General features: G+C 38.6%; 2 protein-coding genes across 4 annotated transcripts in view; one reads left to right on the top strand and one right to left on the bottom strand.

Annotated features, from left to right (window-relative positions):
• Positions 1-7,563, bottom strand: part of Kbtbd3 (kelch repeat and BTB domain containing 3) — a 30,343-nt gene extending 22,780 nt beyond the window's left edge. The window contains exon 1 of one of the 3 annotated variants that reach the window (XM_006998294.4): positions 7,308-7,563. The gene's annotated coding sequence lies outside the window, so the exon portion shown is untranslated. The other 2 variants (XM_006998295.4, XM_015991176.3) reach the window with 2 other exon arrangements.
• Positions 7,564-7,617: 54 nt separating this feature from the next.
• Positions 7,618-19,521, top strand: Aasdhppt (aminoadipate-semialdehyde dehydrogenase-phosphopantetheinyl transferase). Its single transcript, XM_006998293.4, has 6 exons — positions 7,618-7,913; positions 8,238-8,463; positions 13,208-13,329; positions 13,908-14,069; positions 15,155-15,226; positions 17,836-19,521. The coding sequence occupies exons 1-6, from the start codon at positions 7,731-7,733 to the stop codon at positions 17,998-18,000; spliced, it is 930 nt and encodes a 309-aa protein (XP_006998355.1). The 5' UTR covers positions 7,618-7,730; the 3' UTR covers positions 18,001-19,521.
• The last annotated feature ends 760 nt before the right edge of the window (positions 19,522-20,281 follow it).

Raw genomic sequence — 20,281 nt, 5'->3', positions numbered from 1 at the left:
TTAGGATCTCTGACTTAACAACTCAACAGTGGTTCCCCTTTACCCAATAGTACCCAACCTCCATCCTCTTTACCATCCCCTCAGAGGCCTTCCCATTTCTCTGTCCCAGATCTCAAGGGTGCCTTCTTTTCCATACATCTTGATCCACAGTCACAAAATACCTTTGTCTTTACATGGACTGATCTGGATACTCATCTTTCCACCCAACTCTCCTGGATTGTCCTACCCCAGGGGTTCTGGAATATTCCATATCTATCTGGCCAGGCTCTAGCCTCTAACTTGTTCTCTCTAATCTCTCAGCTCCATCCTGGAACTCTCACAGCTTCTCTATACCCTCCTGGGCTTCTCTCTTGCCTCTCAGCTCCCACTAGGAGCTTATAGAAACTCCAACAGAGTTGTTTTGAGACCCTTCCTCTCTTCCTCTATGGTCTTAGATTTTTATTAAAGCATCACTCTGTTACTAGGAACAGCTTGGCCTTAGTAGATTTTGATGGTCTAAACTGACATGCTCAATTTTCAATGGTGGCAACTTCTGCCACTACACAAATGGTCTGAAAATCCTTTATAGCTAAACTTGCTCTCTCCTGTACTTCTTCCTAACTCTACCTGTCTGGGGTAGCTCTTACAAATGGATATTTATTGTTCAAGAGACCCCCAACCTTTAACCAAGAGCCTGTTCTAATAGGGTCAGGAAATTGTTCTTTATCAGGCTATAAAAGGCTGATTCAGTTCCCTTTAACTCCCTTATTTATTTCTCCTTCACCAGTGCTTACCCCCATGCCTGTTTTTTCTATTTCTGTGTGATAATTCCTGCCCTTAAAACAAAAATAAAAAAAAAAACCCACAACAAACAGGTTTATGATAAGACTTAAGAAACAATGCTTTAATGAGGCATCAAAGCTACACCTCCATGTATTCATACAAGAATGTACTTCTTAGTGGTAGACAAAGAATCACCTAGGTGGTGTTAGTTTTAAAAGGACATGAAGGGTTCATAGAGAGAACCTGAGACTTAGCACTGGGTGGTAGGACTGAAGTTCCTAAAGAGAGCCCAAGAGGGGCTACTGGTGAAAATGCAGACCATTTGCAATGAGGGTCTAAGAAAGTTATGAATGTCTAAGAATGTGAAAGCTTCAGTAAGTTTAGGGGGTTTAAGAAAGTTTTTAAAGGTCTGAGGATACAAAAGCTTAAGAAAGTTCTAAGTTATAAAAAAGTGTTTTAAGGTTAAGGCATGTAAATAAAATTCTGAAGGTAAAAGAAAGTGATTTAAGATAATGAAAAATGTTTCAGATTTCTTTCCTCCTCTATGCTATTGTTATATTAAGATTTCAAAGATTTAGGAAACCTTTATACTTAATGGTTCTACCAGACCACTCACATGGTAGCGTCTGGAGACTGCTCACCAGCAGGTTGCCAAAAAGAGATACTTGTCCCTGTAACGCCTACATTGACATCTGAAACACCGGTCCCCTATGCCTGCTTTCTCTATGATCATAGAGATCACTGTTGACATTGAACAGAGACTTATGAAGGATGTCCTTACTGGCCCTGTAGGAGATATGAAGCATATTCAGGAAAGTGTTCTACCTTTTATGCAAAATGACCAATCTTTTATATTCTATTTGATGACTCATGGTACTGCAGATGGGATACAGAGGTCTTAGTAAACTTTACTATAGCATTTACCACAGCCATCCATCCATCAGGCATAATCAAAATATAGAGGGTACACATCCTACTCTCTCAACCCCTAGGTATAGACAGGTAGAAGTGGTCCAAAGCTCCTCAAAGGTCCTTACATCCCTAGTATCATCCCTTTTTGATACTGATCCCACCTCCCTCTCATATCATTTCACACATCTCTCTCTTCAATATCACAGACTGCTTTCACTCTTTAGGAACATGTAGTGGGTAGCTATTCCAGCTTGGTTCTGGAAGTTCCAACCCCCATTGAGACTCTGGCAACTGTCATGCCTACGAGGCGGGGCCAAGGGAGGTGTCTGGAGACCCGAGACCTGGATGGGCAAGCGCGCGCTCTGTTCCTGGACCCTGGACGGTGGAGGCTGACTGAGCAGAGCTCCAGAGAACACTGCTGGATTGCGATACACCTTCTCCAGACCCCCGCAACCTATCTATTCCTTCATTTGTAAGTCATCCACTAAATAAATCTTCCTTTTAACTACGTGGAGTGGCCTTTATAATTTTCCCCAATAGGAACATGCTTTGTGAGCACACTGAATTCCACAGACAACAGTAATTCCGTAATCCTTGGTACTACCTCCTAGCCCCTATGCCTAAACACCCACAATGCCTTGATTTTCTGTGGCACTTAGGTTTATCACTACCTACCTTACCTGTTGGGTAGTCTAGGACTTGTGCCCTGGAGCTCCTTGTTCCAAAACTAGGGGTGGTACCTGGTAAAGAACTTGCCAATTCCTATCACAGGGTTTATAGCAGCATGGGATGACAAATAAGCAGTTTGGGTCCTACGCTTTTTGCAGTCCTGGGTACAATCACCTAGCTATGTACCATCTGCTTTCCTGTCAGTTCATCCAGGATCGCCAATGGGTGGCTCAGACCATCCTTATATTTCAGGGCCAAATAGACATCCTCATGGCCATAAGTGCTACAAAATCAGCAAGAATTAAATTTACTAACAGCAGAGAGAGGTGGTCTTTGTCTCTTCCTCAGAGAAGAATGTTGCTTCTGTATCAGTCAGACCTGACAACTCCAGATAAATCTTCAAGAAACAGCTCGCTGCCTCTGGCCAGTGGCTCACTGGCAAGTTTAATATGGAATTGGATACTACCCTTTTTAACCCCCTTTCTCCTCCTTTTCCTAATCCTACTAGTTGAACGCTGCCCTATAAACATCTTGTCTAGATTTTTTTCAACAATAAATTCAAAACATTTCTAATCAGACTTTTAATCAGTCACTACCCTCGGATTACTGCTCCCAGCTAGAGCGAGAGGCCAGCAACTCCAGTTACACCCGATGGCGAAGAGCAAGTCTACCCACACAGGACTTCAATGACCTATCCAATGGCAGTAGACTATGATGACCCTATCCAATGGCAGTAGTCTATGATAACATCACTCCTCTTTCCAGTAACCTGTTTATCAATAACAAACAAAAAAGAGGGGAAACATGTTAAGATCAATCTGTATGAGTCTATTTAATGGGTAATTGGGATTTATTAAGATATAAATTGAGAAAATACACTCACGAATACAGAACAGAGTAAACAGCTGAAGTCGTCCTCTGTTCTTTCTGGTGCCAAAGCACCTGGCCCTTGGATCACAGGAAGAAAGAAACATGTGATGCCTCTCTCTTCTCCTTAAAGAGATCATGAACAAAGGCAAGAAACACCATCTCCTTCCCACTCTTTAGCCCAAGGTCATAGGCCAAGCAAATACCACTACAGGACTGTTAGCCACTTGGGACACAGGAGTGGCCAGACCCCTCCCTGAGGACCTCCAACTGTCAGGTTCCATCCACCACAGAACACTCTAACTGTCCTAATGGCTGCACTCAACACCACCCTACAGAGTAAAAAGCCCAAGCTCTGGACATGAAATCTCACCAATCCACCTTGGAAAGATTCACCCTGAAAAGGTCCACTCCCAACACCAACCCCCGCCCCCCAAAGGAACTCTATATAAGTCCTGACTTCTGTCAGCTCTCTGCTTTTTTTTTTTTTTTCCTGCCCTAGCAGAGGCAGCCATCCTCCAGGGTTCTTCCATCCCAATACATCTCTCTGGAAAGTTTGTTATGTGCTGTGACTTTGTGGTATTCCTCGGTGCCCGACTGCCAGGATACATTTCCATCTGAGACGTAATGCTTACATTTTTCATCATTACAAGCTGACTGTTTTACTATTCTGGGCTCTTTCTATTCTCTATTTCTGGCTAGTTAGTATCATTTCTTCTCATACATAGCCCTAGCCATGTCCACCCTGCTGACCATGTTCAGTCTACTCTCTCCTCTCCTCTTCTTTTCTCTCTGCTTTGGATTCTGGAAGATGCCTCTGAATATTTTCTCTTATGAACAAAAAGAAACAAACAAAACAAAGAAAAAACCACTTTTCCCTTTACCACACTGCAGAGCAGTTATGTCAGCAGTTCCTTTACTGCTCCCCTCTTGCTTATACCTGGGGTGAAACACTCATTGATATCCCAGGTTTCTGTACCAGATACATGTGAGGGGGTACAGAGAAAAAAAAAAAAAACAAAAAACTACCAACTTTACTGCTCTACAACATGGTTATGGTTTTTATTGTAGATATGAGAGAGAGAGCAGCCAGAGGCATCTGGAAGAATTTACTATATATAGCAGGCTAATCTTTATGGCAATCCTTTACCTCAACCTCTTATGTATAGGGATCACAGGAGTAATCTGCTCCATGCTTCCTCTTAAGCCAGATTCTAAATTCATTCACTCTATCTGTGCTATTTCTTTATTACTACTATGCAGAAGAACACATATGCTAAGTGTTCATGGAAGTAACTTCCAAACACAGACTATATTGAAATTATAAAAATTAGTTTAAAAACTTAAAATCTCAAGAGTTAGGCTTAACAACAAATCCTTGTTATAAAGCAATGACACAAAAGCATGTGCTACCCGAAAAAAGTAAATTCAACTAAGGCTGGGCTGAGTTTGATCTCATCTGGGCTTTGTTTCATGATAGCCTCCCATCACTGATCTCTAAATATGGAGTTTATTATAGATATTAGTTATACAAAAGTACTGTATTGGTCAGGGTTCTCTAGAGTCACAGGACTTAGAGAATAATCTCTCTCTCCATATCCATATATACCCATATATACCCATATATATATCCATATTGGAATGATTTCTAGGCTGGAGTCCAGCTAATCCAACAATGGCTAGCTGTGAATGGCAAATCCAAGAAAACTCAATCCCACAAACTGGAGGTCTCAGCTAGTCTTCTGTATATGTTGGAACCCCAAAGAACTAAGCTTCAATGACAGTGAAAGAATGGATGTGCTAGTAAGGTGAGGGCAAGTGGGGAAAGAGCAAAAACTTTCTTCTTCTATGTTCTTATATGAATTCCCAAAGAAGGTATGGAACATATTAAAGATGTCTTCCCACCTTAAGATTTAGATTAAAGGCATATGTCTTCCTGACTCAATATCCAGATCAAAGGTGTGTATCTTTCTGTCTCAAACATCCTGACTAGAAGTTGATTTACCCACTTCAAATCAAGCAGAAAATCTCTCCCAGGTGTACCCTCCATTTCTGGATTGTAGTTCATTCCAGATAGTCAAGCTGACAACCAAGAATAGCCATCACAAATACTGAGTAGGAACTGGAGCTGTTTTGGAGAATACGGCATACATACAACTATACTTCCCGCATTTTCTTTCTTTTTGTGTTTATCATCCAATGAGGATGTGCTGCTACTTGTCCTGTATGCCTTATATCCTCTTTAACTTCACTAGCTACTTATAGAAAGCAAATACTATTATTATCTCTTATTTTATAGATGGGGAAAATGAAGTTTTGCTAATTTAAGTACTAATTTAAGTCACATATAGTGAGTAAGTGGGGAACTGGAAAGTAAACCCAGATAGTCTGACTTTGGAGCCCTTGCTGTCATTAACTACAATACTACAGCCTTTTTGAGGATGTGTTTGTTGAGACATAAATGATGAGAAGGTAAATCATTGGTGGGTGAAATATATAAAGCCCTCAGGTGAAAAACAAAGCCTTCAATTTTAGAAAATTACAGGTGGCTAGTACAGTTGCCAGGAGACAGAGATGCACAAAGCAGGTAAAGGAACCACTAATTTCAAACATGGCAGTGTTTTGATGTTATTTCCGTTCTTAGAATATATTTCTAGCTCATATGTGACAGATAAGTTGAAGGAAGGTTATTTGTTAGAACATTTACAGAGAAGCTATTATTGTAGAAGGTACTATTCTAAAAATGCATGACAACAAATAGCTAGACACAAGTTTTAATATCAGGCTGTATCTCTAGCTCAGGGACATGGCAAAAAGCAATACTATCCACCACTCTGGAATGATTGCCAGAATGGTGATCAGACCTCTTGCTTTCTGGCACACACACACAATTTTTCCTTCTCTGCTAGACACTTTCCATAGCATGCAAATTCCAGAACTCTTCATCTTTAAATATACATCAAACAAACAAAATATCTCCACCCCGTGACTTCTTATTTTCCTATAACCACCTCTGTATTTTTCTTCTCCTTATCCAGGAAAACATGTTTGACAATACTCTTTGGTACCATCACCTCCAATCATCATGAACCTAGTCATGCTCCTCTTTTGCCTACTCAAGCTGCCCTGGCACGTGTCATTACACTAATCATTAAAACACGGGGAAGGAGACACTGTAACAGGATGCTTAATTACATAAGATGTAAAGCAGAAACCTGAATTATTATATTTACTGATATGGGCATTAGTACTTGATTACTTTATTCATCCTCACTTTGTTTACTGTAGCTTTTTATGTGTGTTGCAGACACCGTGTCACATTGTGAACTCTCTGCAATCTTCAAATCTTAAATAGCACCTCACTCACGCTTTTAACAGGCAAGATGTTGTATCAAGATAGTATTGTCTGTGTGTAAGCACATACTCAAAAATTCCAAGTACCCGCATAAGACTCGAGGAGGCATGTCATATCACAAAAATGTTAATGGGAACAAATAAGGATCAGACTTAAGCCATCTTAAGGAGTACAGAACTCGCAGGCAGTGGTTGTATATATTTGATTACTGCCGGCCCTTCCAGATCCTTCCTGGCAGCCTTAAGAAGGGAACAGGCTAAAAAAGTGTGGAATCTATAGTCATCCGCAGAAACCAACTTTTCCCTGGACTCTAACTCGGCCAACACTTTGCTCAAGTGGATGTTCACAGAAGAGCCGCCAACATCCATCTACAACAGCAACCAAGTAAACAGAAATGCACCGGTGCGATTTTGCCTAAGTCTGAGAACAGCATGGGGCCCAAAGGTGCGCGGAAGCCGTGCCTTGAACCCTTGCGGGGCTGGCTGAACATAGAAGGGCCTTTACCGAGTCGGCTCGGCGTAGGCAGGGAGGTACGAGGAGGGTAGTTCTGCAAATGGCAGGGAAGAGTCACCTCCGTGCCGCCGTGATGATGATGCACAACTCCGGTGGCAGCAGGCTCCCCACTGCGGACCCTCCCTCTCCAAAGCGCCCACGGGCTGCACCGAAGCCAAGGGTCACAAGCCCCTTGCCCTCGGCAGAAGACTCTACTGCCCCCTTTCCTCAGACCCCGTAGCTCACCCACCTGCAACTGCGGTGCGCCAAGTCTCCACCCAGGTCCACCTGCAGAGCTCCGGCTGCGGTTGGCTTGTGCGACTGTCCCGTTAGCGCTCCCTCCACTGTGAGTGGCCTAACGGTTCTGAGAGACCGTAGTCCCGCCCTTCCCGAGGCTCCAGAGCCATGGTCACAAGACGTCACCCAGTGCCGCAGAGCTCTGACTCGGCTCCTCCTCCTCCACGAGCCGCCCTACCCTCCTCCGGGTTGGGGGCGGGGCAGCACCAGGCCACGCAACAACGTGTAGGGGTGGAGTCTGTGCACGTCACAAGCAGGCGCCCGACTTCTTTGTGCGGACGCTTGAAGGGGGTGGGGCCCCGTCCGCGCAGACTCTCGGGTGGGGGGCGTGGCTGCGGCCGGGCCTGCCTGACCAGCTGCGGTCCGCTCGAGGCGCATGGTGTTCCCGGCCAAGAGACTGTGTATGGTGCCGTCCATGGAGGGCGTTCGCTGGGCCTTCTCCTGCGGCACCTGGCTGCCGAGTCGAGCCGAATGGCTGCTGGCGGTGCGGTCGATCCAGCCTGAGGAGAAGGAGCGCATCGGCCAGTTCGTGTTTGCCCGCGACGCCAAGGCGGCCATGGTACTCTCGGCCTGCGGCTCTCGGGAGGCGGGCTGGGCGGCGGGGCACCGCAGGGAGTCGCCGGCCCGGTGCGGGTTCTGGCGGGCGCTGCCTGCTTCCGCCTTGTGTCCTCTAAGGCCTGGGGCTCTCACAACTAGCCCCTCCCCAGTGAGGTTGCCTATAGAGGCTCTTTCCCCTAAAACTGGAGGCAGGGCCTGTGTAGAAATCGTTTGTTTAGTAATGAATATGCTTTAAAAGTTAAAAGCTTAGACGTTACAAAATATACTTTGTAAGCAGTGTGTTTATGCGAATAGTATGTACCATATGTTTTGTGTGTCTTAACAGGCTGGTCGTCTGATGATAAGGAAATTAGTTGCAGAGAAATTGAATATCCCTTGGGATCATATTCGTCTGCAAAGAACTTCAAAAGGAAAGCCGGTTCTTGCAAAAGACTCGTTGAATCCCTATCCCAATTTCAACTTTAACATCTCTCATCAAGGAGACTATGCAGTTCTTGCTGCAGAACCTGAGCTACAAGTTGGCATTGATATAATGAAGACTAGTTTTCCAGGTAATGGTTCATTTTTTTGATTAGTAGTTGAGTGTGTTATGTCTCAGATCTTAACTATAAGACTGTTGTAGACCAGGAGACTCAAAAATGCAGACACTTGCCATACTTAATTTACCTGATAAAGCATCTAACTGAAAAGAATGTATTTCCTTTAACATTAACCCTTATCTACAGATATAGTTACTGCACTGTTTTAATCCTTAGCTGCAATTTCTCTATAGATAGGCACATAAATTTTTCTTGGTATTTTTTCTTTTTCTTCCTGTTGCAGAATACCCGAGGCTGATTAGGCTCATTGTTCTGGGTTCAGGGAAATCCTTGAGGACTGGGATAAAAATTAATTTATTTATGAAGGTGGTGCATCTATGGCCTTGCAATACTTTTGTATTGGCAATTAAATTTCAACATGAATTTTGAAGGTAGCAAACATTTATTGAAACACAGCTCCAAGAATGTGACCTGGTATTATAGAAGGCTTACTCTGAAATAACTGCTGCTGCAGAGGAGTCAGGGTGGCAGTGGGGGGGTAGGCCATGTGGGTTTATAGCTCTGAGCAATCTTCATAGGAGCTTTTCCTGTAACTAGAAGTAAGTGGAGAGGCCATGAACACTTAGAAGAAAGACAACACAACTAGACAGTGTCTGCCTGAACATAAACAAATTTTACAATCAGCAGTGTTGACTGTGGTCAATACTGAATAAGCCATTACTGATTGAAGTTTTTAATGGTGGGAAGGTGGTTGAGCAGAAATTGAAGATTCTGTTTCTTGTTAATGCTTTATTAAATCTTTTGACCCCCTCCCCCAGCAATTTTGATTAAAGCCTTTTCCTTCCCTTTTATAGTTTCATTGACTCAAAGCTTATATGCCCACAAAGGAAGAGATACATTCAGTTGGGACTAGTATCATCATCACCATCTCACTAATTTTCCAGTTGTGACTGGATGCATCATCTTCTCTTAGTGAAGATTAGAAATAGACACCAGTTTGCTTCACTGGCAATTTATTAGACCAAGATAAGTGAAGCAGTTGATCAAGGAATGTTCTTCAGTCTTGCTGAAAGATGGAAGGTGTAGTGTTGGATAGAAGGGGAAACTACTCTGTACCCAAGCACTGTTAACTCTTGAGACATGGTCGCCTTAGAGGAGTGCCATTATTATATCGGAAGAGACAATTATCTTATCCACATTTTATGTCCGTAAGAAATATCAGGTAGGAATGTGGGGAATCATTTTCCTTATTACCTATGTTGGCTAAGTACAGCTCATTTCCTAAATAGATTGTGGCTTTGGGATCCTAGCACAAGTTGCTGATAGTGTAAATTCCTAATGTTTGGGGAGAATGTCGTTTTCCTGATCAAAGTTTGTCCCTCATTTCCTAATTTTCATTTACTATTAAAGATGTTTGGAGTTTCAGATGTAAAGAAGATAGTTTTATGATTTTTTTTGAGTTAACAGTATTTGGAAAATAAGCATGATCAGTATAAAAATTAATATTTAAGTTGGGGAAGAAGTAAGTATTCTATTTGCATGGTTTTCATTTTCATGTATGTATTTCTGTCATAAAATATTTTGGATGTTAGTTGGCACAATAAAAATAACTTAAAAGTATTTTGAGAAACAATTCGAATTTTAATTAATTCAAGTAATTTAAAATGACTTGCTAGTTGTACTGACACACATCTGTATTCCTAGCACTCTGGGGGTAGAATCAGACCAATCATGAGTTCAAGTCTATCCTGAACTAAATTGCAAGACCTTTACTGACACATACACCAAAATAGACTTTGTTATGGAATTGCTCTCCAAAGGAATTATTGCATTATAAGTTAAGTGTAGTTGGTATAAACTAGGCCTGGATATTACTAAAGAGTCACGGAGCCTGTTCTTGTCTCCCGCTACACTCTTTCTTCGGTATTGTTACACCTTCCTAAAGGTTCTCCAGATAGAGCTGAGTGATCTTTTTGAGATATGGACACCAGTTTTAAATTGTGAAATAATTTCTCATTACACATATATAATAGAATTCAAACTCCTGACCATAACCCTGTTTTCTTGTTCTTTTCTGCTTTCTATTCTCAGGCATCTACTGTTCATCATTTCTTTTTAGCTCTTTTCTTTGATCATTGTTTTCTGTCCACACTGGTCTTTTATTGTCTTCAGTTTGACATTGCTTAACTCTTTATTAACTCCACCCTCCCTAAATAACTTCCATAGTCTTTGAGAAGAATGAATGCTTTTATTGTTTTAGTTTTTGTATATGTGTGCTCGTAGTGCCAATTATATGTATAGAAGCCAGACGACAACCCACAGCGGATGTTACTCTCAAATGCCACCCATCTCCTTGAAACAGACTCTTTTTAACCTGTAGCTCATCAATTAAACTAGATTGGTTAGCCAATGTGAGCCTTAGGGTTCTTCCTCCTCAACACTGGTATTCCAGGCTATACAACCACACTTAGCATTTTCACGTGTGTTCTAGGGTTCTAATGACTGAACTCAGTTTTACATGCTTTCATGGCATGTACTTTACCAATTCAGCTTTCTTCACAGCTGAATGGTGAGTTTTAACTGAGATGCTATTATAATACATGAGTACTGGAGTTTGTTTTAGAATGATGTAGCTGGGCTTTGAGGTTCTAGTATTAGAGTGTTTTTTTCATATACATAGAATAGTAGATAAGGGTTGTGGATGATTTTTGTTTGGGTTATTATGTTTAAAACAAACTTTTCAAGTTGTGTGATCTTGATTTTATAGAACAAATTAGTAACTGACATTCTTCGTTAATAATTAAACTCTTAAGAAGGATCAAGTTTTTCTAAACGTAACTAGTACTTCACATATTTTTTAGTCTTTTCATCTTTCCTACATATGTATACCTATGTTCTTAATATTCAGTAGGATGATTAAATAGATTGTAGTAGACATCAGTATATACAAGTAGTTTTAAGAATTTGCCTGTGTATGTGCCCAGTAATTACGCTGATATTTTGAGGAATGAATTTGTTTTTCTACTGGGATTTTCTAAAAGCTTTTCTTCTAATTTCCTATGTAAAGTGGAATAAAATAGAGTATTTGGCTAGTGTGCCTTCCCCCGTAAAACCACAGGGTGGTGCTGCTGTCATTCAGTTGAATATTTATGGCATTCCCCATTGCTATTTATTTTGTGCTTTAATATATAGGAAAGTGTACTCATTAGTATTTTTTTCAGCCGTAAGTAATGAATTATATGATTGCTTGACTGCCTTTTATGTTGGTTTTTTTATAAATATAGCTATTTTTCTCTTTGATTACCTTATACTTAGGTAAAAATTGAGTTCTTGTAGGTTATTAGTGGAAAACAACAAAAAACAGACAAAATGATACAGTAGGTAAAAACAGGCTTATCTTAAATTTATGAGTTTTATTACTCCTTTAAATCTACAGTTTCATACAAAGTATGAAATATTCCAAATCCAAGTTAAAATGTTCCTCCTCTTGATTTTATATATGCTACTTATACCAGAGTCCATTTAAAAACCACAGTTTATCTGATTTTAATTTTGTGGGTGTGGGTGATATGGGTATGTAAATTTGGAAGCCAGAGGTTGCCATCAGGTGCGTTCTGTCACTTTCTACCTACCTTAATGTTTTTTGACATAGTCTCTCAATAAACTTGGATACTGGTCAGTGAGCTCCTGGGATCAGCTTCTCTTCCCATCCCTGCCCTGACAAGTCCCCTTGCAGACACTGGCAGCTGCTATACCTGCCTGTTTTCACAGTGGCTGAGGATCCAAGCTCAGGTCCCTATGCTTGCTTAGCAAGCTACACATTGAGCCATCTCCTCAGCTCCTTAACTTTTTAAAAGGCTTTCTCTGGGGTGTTATTTATCGAGCTAGTACATGCCAGAAACAGTGAATGAAAGAGTTTTTATTGAAATGCTCCACTAATTCTCAGTAAATTGAAAATGAGCTTTAGATCACTGAAACAATTCATCCATGTCCCCAAATGGTAATATCCTCTTGTTATAGGACTCCTGAGATCACATTATAATATATTTGAAAATGAATGAGAATTGTTGTTGCAATCTCAAGTACCACATGTTTCTGGGATAAGCACAAAGAACCTATTTTGAAGACTTGACTTATGGAAGTGGAAGCTGTAGTGTTTTCTTCCCTGACTCACTATGGGAGAGATATTTGCTTATTGCACAAGTTCTAAGCCATACAAAGGAAGATAGTGTATTTTGTTCCAGATGTTCCCGCTTCTGCCACTTGAGTGTCTATATATGTATATATTGATTTTTGTTTTCTCAGTAGTAACTTCAGATAAACAGTGTGCATTGTTTAACTGCCTTCTAGTTGCAAACTATTATAAAACAGTTATTTTCTTTTCCCCCCAGTAATGTGGTAGGGTCAAAATTTAAAACCAGATTTCACGGATTCCTATTCAACTGCTTCTAGGTTTACTCATGCTTGTCATAGTGAGTTTTTCTTTTTAATTCCTAGCTAATTTTGATATGCTCATATTTTATGTAAGCGTATTTCTTTTATTGTTTTTGTTTATAGTAATAGGCATTCCATTCAGGGCCTTGCACATGCTAGGCAAACAGTCTACCATGGAGTTATATCCCAGCCCTCATTTAGGATTATTTTCTGTATAAATTGACTTTCTTTTCTGTGTGGTCTTCAACAGCTTTTTAAGTTCTGTTTTTATTTTCCTTTTAAATAGAGTAACTTTTTAATTCTATATTCTCTGATTTGACAGGTCGTGGTTCAATTCCAGAATTCTTTCATATTATGAAAAGAAAGTTTACCAACAAGGAGTGGGAAACAATCAGAAGTTTTAATGATGAATGGACTCAGCTGGATATGTTTTACCGGCATTGGGTATAATTTCTTTGTAGTTTTGACAGTAATAGTGTATAATTATTTTATTGTCTTCACTAGAAATAAGAGTGAAAGACTTGGTTTCCTTGTAATACTATACAATGCTTGATAAAAATGGACAAATTCCTTGAGAACTTTGGAATTTTTTTATTATCTATATTACATTAATATGGTATTTATTTTGAGAAATTTTAACCTGTAATATTTAATTAGAAGGTGGCTTATTTCTAAAACTAAAGTTTTATTTATTATTTATGATAATGTGTTCTGTGTTAAACTGATACACATGAGCCTTATTTAACAGACAGTGTCACTTCAATGTCTCTATAATTTAGTTAATTCTCTTAACAACCTGTTGCAGGTGGCACTGTTTGGTCATTACAGTTTACATTTGAGAGATCTTAAATGATTTACCTGAATACTACTACCATGATTTGTTTCCAATGCGATTATAATGAACAAAGCAAAGAAAAAAATTATAAAAACATAGTTAGAAATGGAAATGTATTATATCTGTAAATGTTATGAAAAGTTTTAGCTATTGAATACTTTAAGAGAAAAATGTCTCTTTCTTGTAGGCACTGAAAGAAAGCTTCATAAAAGCCATTGGTGTTGGATTGGGATTTGAAATGCAGCGGCTTGAATTTGATATATCTCCATTAAACTTGGATATAGGCCAGGTTTATAAGGAAACACGTTTGTTCTTAGATGGGGAAGAAGAAAAAGAATGGGCTTTTGAGGTAAAAAAAATTATTGTAATTATTATAGCTAAGACTGTGTTTTTAGGTATGTGAGTAATCTAGAGTGTTCTTGAAATTTACCAGGAGAATGTCAACAGTTATGAGTACATGTCTGTCATGAGCTTGAATAGGTTCAAAGTGCATAACTTAAATCTATTCTTTAAAACTCTTCAGTCCTAGCAAGACCTAGTTGTGCCTTTAATCTTAGCATTCAGGATTTCTGTGAATTGGAGGTCAGCCTTGTGTACAGGCCACCCAGTTACATGGTGAGACCATGTCTCAGAAAAATACAGAAATTCTTCAATCCAAAATAGAGTATCATTGTATCAATAAGAGGGGTTGGGAATTGTGTTTTAAAATGTCACTGTCTATCCTAGTTAGGGTTACTATTGCTATGATGAAACAGCATTATCAAGTTGCGGGGAGAAGGGTTTATTTATTTGGCTTATACTTTTCACATCTTAGTCCATCACTACAAGAAGTCAGGATAGGGACTCAAGCAGAGCTGGAACCTGGAGGCAAGAGCTAATACAGAGGTCATGTTGGGGATGCTGCTTACTGGCTTGCTCCCCATGGCTTGCTCAATCTGATTTTTTAAAGAACCCAGAGCCACTAGCCCAGGGATGGCACCACCCACAATGTGCTGGGCCCTCTTACATCAGTCATTAAGAAAATGTCCTACAGGCTTGCCTATAGCTCAATCTCATGGAGGCTTTTTCTCAGTTGAGGCGTTCCCTCTACTCTGATGACTTTAGCTTGTGTCAAGTTGACAAAACTAGCCAGCACACTTTTGTAATAGAGATTAACAAGGCATATGCATTGTTAGTCAATAAACTACCTAATCCTGCTTACATGTTACATGATTCCAAGAGCTGTGTGTGTGTGTGTGTGTGTGCGTGTGTGTGTGTGTGTGTGTGTGTGTGTGTGTGTGTGTATGTGTGTGTGTGAGAGAGAGAGAGAGGGAGAGGGAGAAGAGAGGGAGAAGGGAGGAAATGTAGAGGGTGTAAAAAATAAATAAAATTTAAAAATCTAAAAAAAATCTGGATTTATGTTTTATAATCTGCATTTATCGTTTATATTTTTAGGAAAGCAAAATAGATGAGCACCATTTTGTTGCAGTGGCTGTTAGGAGACCTGATGGATCTAGACGACAAAATGTACGATTTTATGATTTTTTTTTTAAAATCTTTCTAAAAAGTAAGAATGAATCAATGATGTTTTTGCTTTTATTGATGAAAATTATAATTTACCTTGCATTAGGTTAGGGGGTCAGAGGTCTTGATGGGTTTTGTTTGTTTTGTGAGTTTATAGTTTACAAGGTTTTTTATTATCAGCGCTTATAAAATTATCAGGTATTATACACAGACACATACACACACACACACACACACACACACACACACACCTACCTTTATATTTAGATACCCTTAAACACTGCAAAGGAAAACTTTGATAGAACTGTCAAATTTCCAATAGAAATTCAGTATCGTCACTATCTTAGTCATAACAGGAATTTATTTCTTGGTGAATTGGGGCTGTGTTGAATATAAAGGGCACCAAGTTGAACATTGGAATCACCTTAAAAATTAAACTTATTCCTCGTATTAAACTGTTCCCAGAGTTTATGTGAGACTTTGTGGTCCCACTTCTGTTCTTTTAATCTTAATCTGTTTATATTTCTAATGTTGTTATCTAGTAAGTGTAGGAAAACACTAGGAGTCATAATCTACATATAGCTGTAGTTCTGTGTGAGTAATTTATGGAATACTGTAAAATTTATGCATTTGTTTTTAGGAAACACGTTTGAGAAAATATGTATATTACATGCACACACATGCCTTCATTATTACTTCTAGAAAATTAACGTAGGCCACAGACCATTTCTTTTATAAATAAGTATGGAATTTTGTTTTAGTCTGTCTTAAGAAGATTAGCATGTTAGAATTGAAACTCAATGAAATATAGTATGATTTGGGTTATTCCTCTTACTCTCAAGTCTCAGCTTTATGCTCCCTCTGAATACCTTTATTGGGGGGGTACATTTTTATTCTTTATTTTAATAATATATTTATTCTTTGAAAATGTTAAGTATATATAGGATATATTTTGATCATATCGATTTATTACCTCTAATTCTCCCAGTAGTCCTTTACTCTGCCTCTTTCCCAACTTCACGTGTTTTAACCTAGGGTTTTTGTTTTTATTGATAACCTCAAGTCAAGTTAGTGCTGCTCATATGGACGTGGATATAGAGACATCCACTGAGTCATGAACTGTTTTACTGGCAGCCATATCCCCAAAGTAGATTGGCTAACTCCCAATAAGGGTTGGGTGTCCCTTATCTTACTCATGTAGGAATTTTGAAGTGCTTGATTTTGTGCAGGTCTTATGAGTTGATGTGTGCAAATACCATGCCATGTCCAGAAGTCATCATTTCACAGCTTTCTTCATGTGCCAGCTTGTAAATTTTTTTATGTTCCCTGAGTCTTGGATGAGGGGAGGTTATTATGAACGCTTCATCCACAACTGAGCACTCACTGTTGTTATGTTTGGGACATGACCAGCTATGAGTCTGTCGGTTAACTGTTAACCCATTACAGAAAGAAACTCCTTTGACCAAAGGGGAAAACACACAGATCTATGGATATTAAAGTAATAGAAGGCAATTCGACTATGTGACAGTTTAACATAACAATTTTAGGTTCCTCCCTTAGGGCCTGTGCTATCCCCAGTCATGAGCTTTTGACCCAGTTTTATATTACCAGGTGTGAAATTCCTCCTGTGGAGCAGGCCCCATATCCACTAAGAAAGTGGTTGGTTACTACCATAACTGTTGTTCCACTCTTGCACCATTGGTTAAATGTTTGTGCTTCTTTGAGTAGAACCTACTGCAGCAGTGCATAGTGGGAAAACTAGGTTCAAAGTCTAAGTGTACTTTTTAACTTGTATGGCCAACTTATGCAAATGGTCTTTCTGAGCCTCAAGTCCCATCTGTAAAATTGAGATGACAATATTATAATGGTGTAGAAACCATATAAATAAGTACTGAACTTTATTAAAGTAGTGTATAAAGTTCAAGTGTTATTTAATATGAATTGCTTAGCCCTCATCTGAAATGCTTTGGGATGAAGGTGTTTTGGAATTCAGATTTTGGAGTATTTTACTTATTTATTTATATATATTGGCATTTTGGAGATGGGGCCCAATTTTAAACATGGACTTCATTTATGATTTCATATATACCACCTACATACAGCCTGAAGGTAATTTTATACAATGTTTTTATGTGTTTCAATATTTTGATTGTCTTGTCACATGAAGTCAGGTACCTTGTTGGTACTCAGTAATAATTTCCTGAATGAGTATCATCCCTATATAGTTACAGCAGATCTATTCTAGCAGTAGTGTTTCAAAAATTTTGCCTATGGCCCACTTCTGCTTGCTGAAATTACAGCTCTTCAGATTCCTTATATATATGTATACTGAGTCGGACTGCATATGAGTTCTCATTAAGTCTGTTTTAAGCAAATGCTACAGTTGGTGGCCATACGTAACTTGAGAAACATGTTTATATTTCACTTTTTAAATTGTAACTATAGTATAAGAAGTAAAAACACTACTGTAGAAATTTTACTAAGCCTTAATTTAATACTAAAGAACTGGAATTATTTCAGAATTATAAAGCTATTCATATGGTTAATATGGGGTATATATATATTTATAATAAAAACAAGGCAATCTGTTTTTGTTTTTTTTTTCCTCTTAGGTTTCATATCAAGATGACTCTAAACCATCGCAGAGGCAGTTTACCATTCTTAACTTTAATGATTTGATAGCATCTGCTATTCCTATGACACCTGAGGATCCTTCATTTTGGGACTGTTTTTGCTTCACAGAAGAAATTCTAATACGGAATGGTACCAAGTCATGATAGATTCCCTGAGTAAGGAAAAGAAATGAAAAGGGCAATCTTCTGTGTTCACTAAACTAAAATGCTGGATGTGCTCAAATTTTATTTATCAAAACATTTTTAAGACCCAAATGCTTTTTAAGAGCAGACTTCCAGTTCAGTGGCTTCTTCCTGTCCAGAATTGTAATTGACAAAAATGATGACAAAATCTTCCAGTGATACATATGCTTTATAGAAAGAAAAAAGTAAAGTATAAACATGTCGAAGGCAAGCATTTTCACAGAATTACCCTAAAACTTGAGTTATCATTCCAGAAACTTTTGTTGCAAATGAATCCATATTAACTTTTTTTAAATGATAACATATGTTTTGAAGAAAATACATATGCTCTTCATAACTGTTGTTGATACATAAACTTAGTGGTTCTAAGATATTGCCTGGTATGATGTCTGTGTGGCATATATTGTAAGGTTTAATTTGTCATTAGCATTACAATACTCACATTGCCTTAGCTGCAGTAACAAACTGCTGCTGGAGCTTCCAGGTTTATATCTTTATACAGTTGTGATATTTGTTTTATCAGTGAGTAGCTCGCCCCCCCCCCCCCCCCAAAGATTCCATCAATTCAGATGTGTCTGATATGTTTTACCACTGTCAAAAACAGACCAGTGAAAGGAAAAGCTAAGCCCTGTTGGGAGAATTTCACTGAGGTAACACTACTACTGGGCTTGAGGAAGATGTACCATAGTGTACTCATTTGCCTTTTAGGAGTTTTAGTTGTGTCATTATTAGTGTAAGCAACAGTACAGTAAAAGCTCTGGCATTTTGAGAGACATGCTTAATTGTGTCTTGCAGACAGGTTTTAGAAATGGAGTGACTGGTCAAAGGGGTTAAACAACTTTGGTATGTATTATCATTGCCCTTGAAAAACTACAGTTCATACTTCAGTTAGTCATGTGTGAGTACCACCATCTGTGTACTCTCTGTTCAACTGTAGGTTTTGCCTTGATTTTATTCTCTGAAGGGTTTTTTGTTCTTTCCTTCTATTGGTCTGTATAACTGAAAAGTGGTACCATATTTTAAGTTTGCATTCATTTCATTACAGATGAGCTTGATATGCCATTGTTACTGGTTATTTGTATTTTCTTTTTATAAACCTCTTGTTCATCTTCATCTGTTTTTATTTACTAAATAGACTTACAGTGTGAACATAATATATTAAGATGCCAAAACCATCATATTGATGAGAGAATCTACTATATGGTTGTAGTAGTGCATGTCTTCAGGAGTTAGTCTTATTACTGTTAAATATTAAGAAGTAGAATAATGCCATTGTTCTTATTACTAACATTAAAAATTATGTGTAAGTTATATAAAATTGCTCAGTAAAAGTGTTTTTATTTTATTTTATTGAGCATGCTTAATTTTACAAAGCATAGAAAATGTTGTAGCATTTCTAATAGATGAAGTATTGTAATCCCCTGCATGAGTGTAATACTGAAATGAAAAATCATTTGTCTTATAATAAAATGATAATAATTATGGACTTGTATGGGCTTGACAGTGTGTCAGTAGTGATAATAATTAGCCTGGCTAGATACATGATTACCTTCTGTGTAACTATACAGCTAGCAATAATACTGTCAGTTTAATCTATCTCAAATAATGGTTCTTGAACAAACAGCTTTATTGTCTGGTCATTTTGCCTTCTGTGGCTGGTGTGCAGCAGAATCGTAGGATCTCCTTCACCATTAACCTGAGGATTATTTGCCTCTCTTCTGTGTTCTCTTCCTTTGCCTGGTATGTCTTACATGTACTCCTTTCTGTGACACATAACCTTAGTTAACATCTTAATAACAAAGGGTACTGAGTTTTCTTGTTTTGAGAATTTACAAGGAGAGGGGAAAATCCATTGAACAGAGTGATGTGAATTTAGATATTTTCTAAGTCATTTACCCCTCTCGACTCCAAGCTTACCTTGTTTGTTAACAATGTTAATTTCCACTTTTCCCCCAAGTATTTGGTATTGCCAAGTAGTAAATTTGGTTCTGGCCTGGAAATCAGTGCTGGTTCATATCCTTGTCTCTTTGATCCAAAACCATTGTTTATATAGTGCCGTACTGGTCAATTTGTATGGCATGATGGATCTTCATTAATAATTTCTTACACAGGAATTTCTTTGGGTCGATTTAAGAATGTGTGTGTGTGTGTGTGTGTGTGTGTGTGTGAGAGAGAGAGAGAGAGTCCTTTGCAGTTTTATATATTTGAGTAAATTTTCAGTTAAAAATGATCAGAATTCTAT

Source organism: Peromyscus maniculatus, chromosome 7 (genome assembly GCF_049852395.1).
Source record: "Peromyscus maniculatus bairdii isolate BWxNUB_F1_BW_parent chromosome 7, HU_Pman_BW_mat_3.1, whole genome shotgun sequence".
Taxonomy (NCBI): Eukaryota; Metazoa; Chordata; class Mammalia; order Rodentia; family Cricetidae; genus Peromyscus; species Peromyscus maniculatus.
Note: the sequence above shows the minus strand (reverse complement) of the source record. Positions and strands in the feature narration are given on the sequence as shown.

Bases quoted from the DNA above. Each gene is read 5' to 3' on its own strand.
- Aasdhppt (XM_006998293.4), top strand. From the start codon at position 7,731: ATGGTGTTCCCGGCCAAGAGACTGTGTATGGTGCCGTCCATGGAGGGC. The intron at 8,464-13,207 runs GTAATGGTTCAT...CTGATTTGACAG, and splicing joins AATGAAGACTAGTTTTCCAG to GTCGTGGTTCAATTCCAGAA. The intron at 14,070-15,154 runs GTAAAAAAAATT...TTATATTTTTAG, and splicing joins AAAAAGAATGGGCTTTTGAG to GAAAGCAAAATAGATGAGCA.